This window comes from Thunnus albacares, chromosome 16, assembly GCF_914725855.1.
Source record: "Thunnus albacares chromosome 16, fThuAlb1.1, whole genome shotgun sequence".
NCBI classification, from domain to species: Eukaryota; Metazoa; Chordata; class Actinopteri; order Scombriformes; family Scombridae; genus Thunnus; species Thunnus albacares.
Window position 1 is genome coordinate 28160851 of NC_058121.1, and position 12642 is coordinate 28173492.

Sequence of the window (12642 nt, forward strand, 5' to 3'; positions counted from 1 at the left end):
TGGTGATGCTGCTTTCAGCCGTTAACGCTCCAAGCTGCTGAAAGATCTGAGACATAAACATAAACCCATTTATTTAGTCTGGATTTTATCATTTATAGTTATTTTATTTATTATGATCATTATGTTTTATTTTGATTTAACATTTTACTGTTTCGCTATAATTATTTATTCTGTGTAGTATTTCACAATTTTGTTTTTTATTGTTATTTTTATTGATTGCATTATCTTTTATTATCTTAACTACTCATCTTTTATTGTTGCCTTATTCAATCAACTTTCTTTTTCTTCTGTTTTTTTTAGTTGTTTTGGTGCGCATTAGTCTCTTAATACATTTTTAACATCCTACGTTTTATTTTGAAATGCATTTGATTTGTTTGAATGGTGCTATATAGATAAAGTTTGATTGATTGACTGATTGACGACGTTGCCGACGGCTGTACCGTGGAGTCTCGGCTGTCCTTGCGGCTGTCTCTGCGGCTCTCTCCGACGGGGCTCGATTTGGGGCTGATGCAGGCTGAGCTGCTGGACACTCCGGCGGCGGGTATGCACGCGCCTCCTGCTGCGACGGTCGATCCTGCACAGACTGCTCCCTCCCCGCTGACTCTCTTCTCCACCTTGACCCGAACCGTCTGCAGGCTGAGCGCAGACGGAGGTGGCAGGTCCCCCAAGTCCTTCAAAAAAAGGTTTTAGGGGGTCAAATAATATGACAATATGCGATAAAATACACGGCTAATTCCCAGTAATCTCATCAGAGAATATAGAAATGTAAAGGGAATATCTAATAGTCACCTTCTCGTCTGTATCAAGGAGGAAACGGAGTAACTGGTGGTCCTGTGGCTCTCTGGAGCTGGACTTGTGAGGTGCTGTGGTGACTGCGGGACTGGCAGGCGGCTCCTTCTTGATCTCAACTTCGGTTTTGTTTATTCCGTCCTCGGTGGTGGAGGAGGCGTCGTTGGGACTGCTGTCCTGGAGCAGCCGGTGCAGGATCTTATGTCGTTCTGTTAGAGTACTATGGGAGGCGGGGCACTGAGGGCCGGCGGGAGGGGGGTTGGGATGAGGTGATGAGGTGCAATGGATGCTGCTGCTGTTGTTGTTGTTGTTGTTGTTGGTGGTAGATTCAGTTCCTGTCCCATTGCTATCCAGGAGCTGACTGAGTCTGGGGTTACCCAACTGTGAGGCAGAAGGAAGGGGGGCTTTTACAGAGTCCTCTCCCCCTCCTTCTCCTCCTTCTGGGGGTTTTGCCGATGACGGTCGTGTAGAGGAGCCGGTGGGCGTACTGGCTTGTCTCTGAGGGACAGGAGAGGACAGGGAGAAGGACCCTGTTGACCCACTGCTGGCGCCACTACTACCATCACCGCCAGACTGCTGCCTGTTGAGGCTGCCTCCACTGCTTAGTGCCCCGGCTGGAGAATGGAGGCCTGGTGTGGAGGGAGAGAAGGGGTTCCCCGGTACGCGAGGGCTTCCCCCTAACCCAGGACTGGCCCGTGGCATCCTGGGTGACATAAAAGAGGTAGGGGTGGCTGTGAGTGGGCTGCTCAAAGGAGAGGGGCTGTTGACCTGCCGGGGACACGTCCGATTAGGCGTCAGGTAGCCTGTGGGTGTGGCGGGGTTATGTCCGTGGGAGGAGACGTTGTTGTTGTTGGGGTGAAGGCCCGAGGAGGCGAGGCCTGAGCCTTGGGTCGAGTTGCTGCCGGGAGGACGGGCCGGGGAGCGGGAAGGAGTTTGGGCGAGGCTGCCCAGGGTCGGTGGAAGGCTGGGGTTAGTGTTTTCCTGAGAGCTAGCAGTGTTGTGTTCCCTGGGAGAAAAGTGGAATATAAGAGAGAACTTTAGCCTGAGGAGAGAGCACGTGGCAGAGCAGAGAAGCACAACGACAAACTCACTAGGTGCAAATTTAACGATGAGCTCATTACTATGGACATTAGTACCACAGCTTTTAGTCTTCTCCTGGTTTTACATGGTCATTCAGCTCCCAGTACACATTACTCTGATATTACCCAGGTTCCTCATCATCTGCATCAGTGCAGCTTTGTCTCTCTATCTTCCATTTCCAGCAAATCTGTAGTTTCTGCAGGTTGGTTCATAGCTGCTGTGATATACTAAAATGTATCCTCTGCATTACATAAGTGTCAGACTTTCTTTTATTACAGGACTTATTATCATATATTTCAGTTTTTACTTACAACTACTTAACTAGAGTTGATGACACACCTGTGAACATGGCAACAGAAAGATCAGAAACATGGTTAATGTATTTTACAAGCCACAGCATCACAGTTTCTATGACACAAGTCCAGCTAGCATTATAAAAAACCGTGAAGGGCTTATCCAAACTTCTGAAAGCAGGATGTTATGTTGACATGTGCAAAACATTAACCAGGATATTTATAATGCAAAAACTTTAAAATCATAATTGTGATGTTCATGTGCATGCAACACATTGGTTGTGACCCTGCGGTGTGCAACAACATCCGTATGCACGAGTTAAAAGATGATAATAAAGTCTATTTTACTCTGTGACATCACTTGTTATGGCTTTAGATAAAATGCAGTTCATTTGGACTTGTGATTAACCTGCAATTAGACCCTAAACTTACTATTAAACTGAGATTTTATTATGTTTGCGGTACAGTTTTAATCAGGAATAAGTCAAATAGCAAATAATTATTTGACATTAGCAACAAAAATCTATTCACCAGTGGTGTTTATAGCAACCTGAGCATTAGTGTGTGTATGTATGAGTCCATCACAGTACCTGTCAATAGTGTGAATGCCCATAATGAAGGGCTGTACGTCAGGGTTGGGGGGGCAGCAGAACTTGCAGCGGGTCTGAGCGCTGAGCGGGGTGCCATCACTTAATGTGAAATGGTACAGCGGGCTGATAGCGGTGCCGTGGGTCATCACTGAGGGGACCACACACACACACACACACACACACACACACACACACACACACACACACACACACACACACACACACACACACAGAGTGAGAAAAAGAGGCCTCCCCCCAAAGTCCAGATGATACGTCTGCATTCAGTGTGCAGCAGAAGCTTCACTACAGGTGATAATCCGATATAATAATGTCTGTCTTCCCTTAAGGCCTTTTACTACATCATTTTATATCTGAGGTAATTATGTTTACAATCCCTCACATTCACTTTGTGATAGAAAATGAAAAACCTTTCCACTGGAAACAGCTTTGTTAGGAGGTGACTCATAAAAATTTAGTATTCAATTCAATCTATTATAACGGTATTGAGGTGGCGCTGAAACTCGGTAACCATGACAAAGCTGGCGGAGAAGAAGCGCATCAATGATTTTTTTTTTTTTGGGAGTGAAGCTGAAAATTAAAATCGTGGCTACTCACCCTCATGCAGCAGCTTCTTGGCGTGGGAGGGCTCTTTGCCCTGCGGCTGAAAGAAAGCGTAGATGCACTTCCTGACCAGGTCCTCCCAGCCAGGCCGGCCTGTCGCCCGCAAAGCACTAGTTTCTATGGAGATGATCTTCCCTGGAGAGGTGTACCGCACACATATAAAAAAAACACACACACACACACACACAAAAGATCAGTCTACAAAGATTTCAACATCTACAGCAGCCTGCACACATTTAGGGTTCACACTGTGACCATGAACAAAATGTTCCTTACTCCTGCTTTTTTTTTTGTTCTAATCATTTTCAGAGAATAACGCCAAAATAAAAGCATCAGCGAAATGAATGTATATTCTGCTGCCTTCCTGTAATGAGACTCATTCTCTAATATATCACAACATGCTCATGGAAATACGTGGACTACACCTCAAAATCACATAAAATTAAACTAATTCTATGTAGAGCTGCAGTGATTAGTCCATTAATCAATTAGATGATTGGCAGAAAATGTCATTTGATCATCAGAAACGCCCAATATTTGCTGGTTTTAGCCCCTCAAATTGATGATTTAGTGCTTTTCTTTGTGGCAGTGAGTGAATATCTTTTGGGTTTACGACTGTTGGTTGTAAATAAGACATTTAAAGACATAACTATTGACATGTTTCACTATTTTCTGACAATTTATGGACAAAATTATGATCAATTAATCATGAAAATAATCAGCAGATGAATCGATAATGGAAATAATTGCTAGTTTCAGCCCTAATTTTATACTGACTAACATATCAAACCTGTGTGTGTGTGTGTGTGTGTGTGTGTGTGTGTGTGTGTGTGTGTGTGTGTGTGTGTGTGTGTGTTACCTGTGGGGTCCTGCTTGGTGATGAAGGACTCAGTGCTGACAGGCTGGGCTCGAGGCATCCGACAGGCAATACATATCAAGCAGCTCTGTAGGTCTGAAGAGAGAAAGGACACGAGTGGTAAAAAAGTTTATTATCTATGTTACAGCATGATATGTAGATTATTTTGCCATCTAATTTATAGAATATGCTAAAATTTGGCTTGGTGTAATATCCCTCCCAGATGCACAGGTGTAAGAAAAGACACAAGAAGCTGTCAAAACTCAAAAATCTGTTTTCTCGTTATAAAGGAGAAGTTATAAAAGCCTGTTCACAAAGCTTAAAAATGTGCTAACAGAGCTGTCAATCACACCCACAATGCAAACAATGGACGCTGGGACTTCAAAATTGGCAAAACTTTCTTCTAAAGACGTACAATACTGTAAACACGATGCTATAGAAAGGACAGAAAGGAGGATAGAAGTGACAGAAAGCAGGCAGAGCTCAGCAGCACAGTAAATCTGCAATGCAGGAACTACATCATAAATTTTTATCAAGGCCATTGATTGCACCAATGACTCCAAAAATTCTCCTGCAATGATTTGGTCACCGTCCAACTGGACAGATAGCGGACGCAGTGAAAGTGGAGCCTTGAAACCTCGTTTTAATACCGTTAAAAAATTTCACTCGAGAAAAAAAAGAAAAGAGACGAGAGAGGAAAAAAACTGCAGGTCAACAATTTGTCTCGGCAATAATTAAAGATTTCTGAAGTGACAAACCAATCGAGTTTCTTAAATTGGATTCATTCTTGACATAAACTCGAAAATAAATGTCATAAGAGTCACTGTTTCTCTCTAAACACTTTCACAGGTGAGTTCAGGAGTTTCAGATACAGTTGCTGTGCAGAAGTTTTAGGCACTTTAGATGTTTGGATTCTTATGCATTATGCAACACCATCAGAAAGGCGTCTGATTGGTCCCAAATTTATTGAGTTTGTCATGCAGCATTACTGCAGCATGCTGCAGCATGACAACAAGCCCGAACATCCAGCCAGAGTCATAAAGAACTATCTTCATCTACAAGAAGAACAAGGAGTCCTGCAGCAGATGGTCTCTGATCTCAACATCATGGAGTCAGTCTGGGATTAACAGGAAGACACAGAAGAAGACGCAGGAACAACCGACCTGCCGAGAACCTGAAACACTGCTGCTGTCTGAAAGTCAAAGCTGCTCACAGCAAACATATTGATTTACTTTCTGCTGTTTGATCAACTTTATATCAAGTTAACTGATAAATAAAAACTAATCAGGACATCATTGAAAGCATCCTCACTTTACTTTTAGTGCCAAATATTTTGCACAGCACTGTGTGTTTAAACCTGTGATATAAACATACAGTAAACTGAACTACAGTATAAAACACTAAACTGAACTACAGTATAAAACACTAAACTGAACTACAGTATAAAACACTAAACTAAACTACGGTATAAAACAGTAAACTGAACTACAGTATAAAACAGTAAACTGAACTACAGTATAAAACACTAAACTACAGTATAAAACACTAAACTGAACTACAGTATAAAACACTAAACTACAGTATAAAACACTAAACTAAACTACAGTATAAAACACTAAACTACAGTATAAAACACTAAACTGAACTACAGTATAAAACACTAAACTGAACTACAGTATAAAACACTAAACTACAGTATAAAACACTAAACTAAACTACAGTATAAAACACTAAACTGAACTACAGTATAAAACACTAAACTGAACTACAGTATAAAACAATAAACTGAACACCTGAAACTACTCTGGATTAAAACGAAAAATTTCCCCCCTCTTAACAAGGATTGTGTTAAATATCGTGCTAGCAGGATCACACTCAGCTTTGTATGTTCCACACTCTTATTTTGAAAATCAACACTTGCTTCATCAGTTTGGGGAATAACAGACATATAAAAGACACACAACTGTCAAAGGAATGACTCTAGGGTCAAAGCTGCAGCAAGTTGAGTAAACTTGATGTACAAAAAGAGACAGATGATATTATTATTATATATTCAGCTTCTTTGCTTCCTCAATAATGACGACAGCTCTAAAAACTGCACTACATCTATCGACTCCGTGTCAGAAATGGCTGCAGACTGGGTGCACTCTTTTGTTTGCGTGCATGTATTTGCATGTACCGTCTCCCTCCTCCTGCATGGCCCGTGGCTGGGACACGGTGAAACACTGCATGATCTCGTACTGCTGCCGAGCCTCCATGTTTTCTGAATCCACCTCGTCCGGCGGCCTCTTCAGCATGCGACAGTTAAACGAGTGGCTGTTCCTTCGGCCGGGTTCCTGTGGCCACGGCACACCGTTCACTGCAACGAGATGAAGTACTACTAATGAGAAAAATAAATACGGTATATATCCCTGGAGGCATTCATCAGTATTTAAGCCACAAACACTGATGCTTCTTTGTTTTCTCTTTATTTAATAGAATAAACGTGTCTTCGTTGGCCTTTTTTACCAACTTTTCCCATCTTGCAGATCCTTTTTCTGAAAATTAAACAAATTTTCTGCCAAATCTCTTTTCTTCTCAAAGCTAAAACAAGATGCCAGTTCTTTCATTTTGAGTAATAACTCTTGGTTCAAACTTCAAAATTGCAGATGTTACACTGATGTGACAGCATATTTATAAAAAATCACACGTTCTTTATTTTCTTCTTTTGCCAATTTGTTTTTCATTTTCGTTAAATGATATTTCATTATTATGTTTTTTAGTTTAGTATAGATCTGTTATCTGCTTTTGTGTGCTGAAAAAAAAAAAGCAGAATTACTAAAATTATTAATGAAAATTAATGTTCAAAAGCTGGTGGTCGAACCTTAATGAGATCTGAGCAGCTGAAAGCAACAGTTTTTGAGAAATATGTTTGTTTTCTTGACAATATTTCCCAAAAATGTTCAACTTTTCCTTTCACATATGACATTTTGACCAAAGATGAGAGTGATGAGAGCGGTGTACACGTATTCATAATCATTTATGATTAAACTAAAACTAACTAAAATGTTTTTTCTTGTTCCAAATGTTTAATCTTTGACAGTTAAACTCACATGCCATCCATTTTAAGATAAACAATATAACTAAAAATCACAACAGGAGGTGCTGGAGGACGCTGCTCGGAGAAGAATCTGTAGTCAAGTTCACCGAGACGTCAAAAATGACATTTGTTTTCAGTTTCTCTGTTTTCAAGGAGGAAGGAGAGCTGTAGTTGCTGGTGTAGAATTAAAACAGATTACAAGTTCAACAGAAAAAATACAACTGTTCAACCTTGTCGACTTCTACACTCTTATCTTTTGTCCTTATATGACCCCCTTCAGGCCCCCCCCTCCTTTCATTTTCATTATAATCTCCTCTCCGAGGTTGTAGCTAAAATGAAAATAACATTATCAGGGTGAAGAAAGGCATTGTTTCATTGTTTCACTCTTCCCTCCCTCCTCGCTCACCCACACATACGTCGTCTTTCTGCCTCTACTTTGACTTTACTGTTTCTTTCCTCTCCGAGCACCATTTCGCAGCTTTGTAGAGCACTTAAAGCTGTGTTAATTTAAAATTTCCATGGTTCATCCTCCTACTTTTCTCCATTGCTCTTCAAATTTGCCTCAGCTACAGTATTTTCCATCAATAAACCAAGTTAATTATCAGTATTAAGGACTATATGCTGATTCTGCTGCCAAAACCCATCTCTCAAGTCTTATTGCCTCCTTAATGGGTTTCTTTGGCCTGGAAACTGTCAAATTCAAAGATACTGAAAATCTAATTACCAAATATCTCTATCAAAAATAATGGCTATTGGCATCTTAAAGCTGGGATATAAAGTGTCAGACAGCAGATTGCGCTCACTTTTCTCAGTTACAACCCACAGTCCCTCACTCCAGCTCCACTCACCCAGGCTTCTGGGCAGCAGATTGCGTACAAATTCATTGTGGTCTCCCACATGAAGGATGCTGTAGACGCTCGAGGTCATCAGCTCCTCCTGGGCGTAGCCAAGGTAACTCGTCACGTTCTCAGAAACGAAGACGATGCGGCCCTCCCGGTTGACGACGAAGAAAAACCCATCGAGGGCCTGAACGAGCAGAAGAAGAAAGCAAGAATAGATGGAGAGGGAATAAAAGATAATGAGTTTGTGTGTGTGTGTTATTTAAAAATCACCACAGTGGTAATGGGTAGGATATGTGTGTGTGTGTGTGTGTGTATTGTTCACCTCTAGCAGCATGGGCCCCAGTGCCTCTTTCTCCACCAGCCCCTGGCTACTGGAGGAGATGTCGCTCTTCTGCACCTCGTCATCTGGAGACAGAAGAGCTGCTTTCTCTGCCAGGAGGAAACAAACACAGTCAGAAATCTGGAAACACCGGGTTTGACACGTCCTGTGAAATAAATGTTAGCTGTGTGTGGAAAAAGGGAAGCCCTGTCAGTCATTTGATTGGTGGTACTGTGACGACGCAGCAGATGTGTCGACGTTGGGAGCATCGCAGGGTTGAAACCAAGCGCCGCCTCTTTGCCCATTTTTGATTGGCTGGGAGTTAGGTGGCGTCACGCACTGCCAAGATGGCGACGGCCGGAGCGGCTCACTTTGAGCTTCAAAACTGCTCTTCAGAAACCAACGGGTGACGTCACGGTAACTACGTCCATATTTTTATACAGTCTATGGTTGAGACGCAACACGACGTCATCCAGTGAGGTGTAATGCGTCGGGCCAATCACATACGTGTAAGTGCACGTTCCTGGTGGATTGATTTGTAAGGTGAATGCCGTATTTGGGTATTTTGACTGTTCCTCATGACGAAAGATAAAACAGAGTTGTAAAATCCTGTTTGTAAGTATTACAAACCGCTGTGTTGTGTTTTAGATGATCTGTAGGTCCAAATCCACTTCCTGGACTGTCTCACCAGGACCTCAAACACCACCGCAGCCCCTTACATTGTTTTAATGGAGGGCTGTTTTCAGTCTGAATGTGGCCTAAATCATCTGAAACCTCAACACCTGAACACCTGTAAGTAACCCTCACATCCCACACAATGTCCATGCTTCCTGCATTTTAACACCAAAAAAACCTGCAGATAAAACCTGAATATGAGATCTGAGCAGCTCAAAGCAACAGTTTGACAAGTTTATTTGTTTTCTTGCTGATATTTCATAAAAATGTCCAACTATCCCTTTAACATATGAAGCTTTGATCAAAGATGTGAGCTCCTGTTTACTTCAGTGTAGCAAAACACTTTTTTAATTTGTAAAATGACTCAAAAACTCCAGTGTGCAAACATTACAGCGTGTGGTGTGTGTGTGTGTGTGTGTGTGTGTGTGTGTGTGTGTGTGTGTGTGGGTGTGTGTGTGTGTGTGTGTGTGTGTGTGTGTGTGTGTGTGTGTACCCTCACCCTGCTCACGCCGTTTGATCTGCTGGATTTGGTCCACGGTGCTCTTGAGGATGTGGCACTTGTCGGGCTTGACGCTGAGACTGGCAATGTCACCCATGTTGGACGACAACAGCTCAGCCAGCTCCTCGATGTAGCGGCACTCCAGCTCCCGTCTCCGCTTCTCCAGACTGCAGAAACCAGACACACACACACACGAGCGACCAGGATGTGAGATTCAACCCACTGGAGGAACTGAACGTGACGCCTGCGTTCGGTCAGCGTTTGAAACTAGAGACTATGTTCATTTTCAGTTAATCTGGTGTTTGTTTCATCAATCAAATGATTAATTGTTTGGTCTATAACTCATCATAATGTCCTGCAGCCCAGTAGCTTATTCTTATAGTCCAAAACTCTATTATAACATTCAACATGTAGTAATTTAAGCAGTAAATCATCATATCTGAGGAGCTGGAATCATCAAATGTTTGACATGTTCGCTTCAAAATTGATGCCAAAGACTGATCGATCAATAAATCATTACAGCTCACTACTAATTTATCACAAGAAATATATTGATAGGTAACAACGTGGCTTCAAGTCCTATTAACTGTCACATGTTAGTGATGTAAACAACATTTTAAATAATAAATAAATGAAAAAAACATGACAAGAAACACTAAAATCAAAACATTCAAATAAATAAAACTTGAAATTCAGAAAACAATAATCTCATTTGATGTATAAACAAATAAAAACAAACTGCATCGTTTCGTATAACGTGTTTCGATCAGCTGACAGTGAAAATAGCAACTTTCAGCGCAGGCAGGATACGTTCTTATTACTGGATAATAAAGCTTCCAACTGTTGACAATGAGTGACAGGAACACGGAGGAAGAAACAGAATATAATGGAAGGCTGGTGAGAGACAAGAGGATGTGCTCAGATAAGAATAACCTTAATAATTCGCATCGTACAGGAGATCCCACCAAGAGAAAGACGTGGGGGGGCTACGGCTACGGGGGGGGGGGGGGGGGGGATAGCCATGAGGAAGACGTTGGGGTAGAAGGAGAAAGATGTGAAGGTGACAGGAGCACAAACAGTAGAATATATATATCTTTAATCTGCTTCATGATGCTTCTGTTTTTACAGTTTTAATTCATCTTGAAATCTGCCTGGAGGATTGTTGTTGCTGTTTAATGTCGACTAAAATGACTCAAAGATGTGATTCAGTCAATCCAGGGATCAATTACTACAGAGATTGCTTCATCAAAGTAAACAAAACATGCTGCTTTCTCAAACAGGTGGTTTGCAGTATCAATATCAGAGTTTGCAGAAGTAATTGTGACTTGTAAATACTCTGTATGACATGTACATACTCTTATTAGTGCAGCAATAACTGCCTTTAGTTTGTTTTTGTAGCATGTAAACAATAAATAACAGTTAAAAAGCAAATTCAATCCACCTTTAAAAGGCCTAACTCTGGTCTTTTCTGTCTTTTTTTTTTGCACAACCTTATTCTCCACTTCCAATAATATACTTCCAGACCGACGAGGAACAGCAAGGTATGTGGTAAACATGAAAAAAGAAACGTGTGTGTGTGTGTGTGTGTGTGTGTGTGTGTGTGTGTGTGTGTGTGAGAGACGACAACAGCAAAAGTAGGTCAGCGCATTGGCCAGCCAGAACACACAGGCGTGGTGACCGAGGGGAGGGAGGGAGGGGTGAGGAGGAGGAGGAGGAGGAGGAGGAAGAGGAGGAGGAGGAGGAGGACGCTGCTGCTGTTGCTGCTCCTGCTGCTGTGTGAATGCGCAGGTCAGTGGCTGCGTGTAGTTGCTGTAGAAATGCTAGCTGGGCTGTTACATCAGCTTACATCAGCTATTTGGCCTTGTAGACTCACACACACACACACACACACACACACACACACACACACACACACACACACACACACACACACACACACACACACACACACACACACACACACACACACACACACACACACACACACACACACACACACAGAACACACTGACTACATTCATTCCATAACCACTTACACCTTACCCTGACATAAAGCTTTATCTAATCTTCAACCTTAAACCATGATCTCAACACTCTGATAGATAGATTTTTCTTCTTCTTTCTTCTCACTTCAGCCATCGTATAGATATACAAGAACGCATGCATGAAAGCATTCAAGAGGCCTCTCTCTCTCTTGGTGTGTGTCTGAGCTCTATGACTGACTGGTGTGTCTGTGTGAACCGCAGGTTGCCAACTACACATCTTCAGTGTTGTCAGTGTAGTCTTGTGCTTTAAAAGAGCAGGTAAGTGGTTGTTTATGAGGAGCGACAGAAGTAAACAGAGCTAAAGTAGGGATGGGGGTGTATCAAGTTCCTGTTTAGATAGAGCTTAAATAAAAATAAAGAGTTTCTACTGCATCAAAGGTGGAGAAAAGATGTTTTACATGATGATATATCAGTAGAAAAACTCCAGAACTGTCTTCATGGGAGATGTGACACCTTTACTTATAATATCCATAAACTTTGTGCATTAAGGGCTGAGTGGAGATGCTGGTTTAATTGTTCATTAATGAGTTCTTCCTGTATTCATTTGTTGTTATATCAAAACTTAACTGGTTCAGTTTTGTGGTTTCTTGCTTCTCTGTGTTTTTTGGGACAGTTTTTTTTTTTGTTTGTTTGTTTAAAACAGTCATGTTTGGTGTCGTAGTGGTTGTTTTTTTTGCGTTCCCATTGCAAATCAAGCACAATGGTCTCATGTTTCCCTCGGGTAAAATGAGCACATATTTCTCAGTCTAGTCATCCATAAATTGTTTTTTCTCTCTCAACCTTTTTTTTTTTTTTTTTGTATCAACTAGTTTTGAACAAGACGTTTTTTATCAACCGGACCTCCTTCATCCTTCACAACAACAAGCTTTTCTAACTGCAGCTGAGTGACGACAGGTGACGTGATGGTGACGTGTCAGTGAAACACGGTCGTGGTTAAAGTTTGGTTTGTTCAGA

The 12642-nt window shown here is 41.8% G+C and overlaps 1 protein-coding gene across 2 annotated transcripts in view; it reads right to left on the reverse strand.

Moving 5' to 3' along the window:
• The window catches only part of ncoa1 (nuclear receptor coactivator 1), a 55825-nt gene that overhangs the window by 9743 nt on the left and 33440 nt on the right, over nucleotides 1–12642 (reverse strand). For both annotated transcript variants that reach the window (XM_044376337.1, XM_044376336.1), the window contains exons 4-12: nucleotides 9644–9810; nucleotides 8473–8579; nucleotides 8157–8334; nucleotides 6409–6588; nucleotides 4233–4325; nucleotides 3368–3508; nucleotides 2753–2900; nucleotides 790–1795; nucleotides 441–671 (exon numbers count right to left, since the gene is read on the reverse strand). In XM_044376337.1, coding sequence (XP_044232272.1) covers nucleotides 441–671; nucleotides 790–1795; nucleotides 2753–2900; nucleotides 3368–3508; nucleotides 4233–4325; nucleotides 6409–6588; nucleotides 8157–8334; nucleotides 8473–8579; nucleotides 9644–9810 — 2251 coding nt within the window. The remainder of the gene's footprint in view (nucleotides 1–440; nucleotides 672–789; nucleotides 1796–2752; nucleotides 2901–3367; nucleotides 3509–4232; nucleotides 4326–6408; nucleotides 6589–8156; nucleotides 8335–8472; nucleotides 8580–9643; nucleotides 9811–12642) is intronic.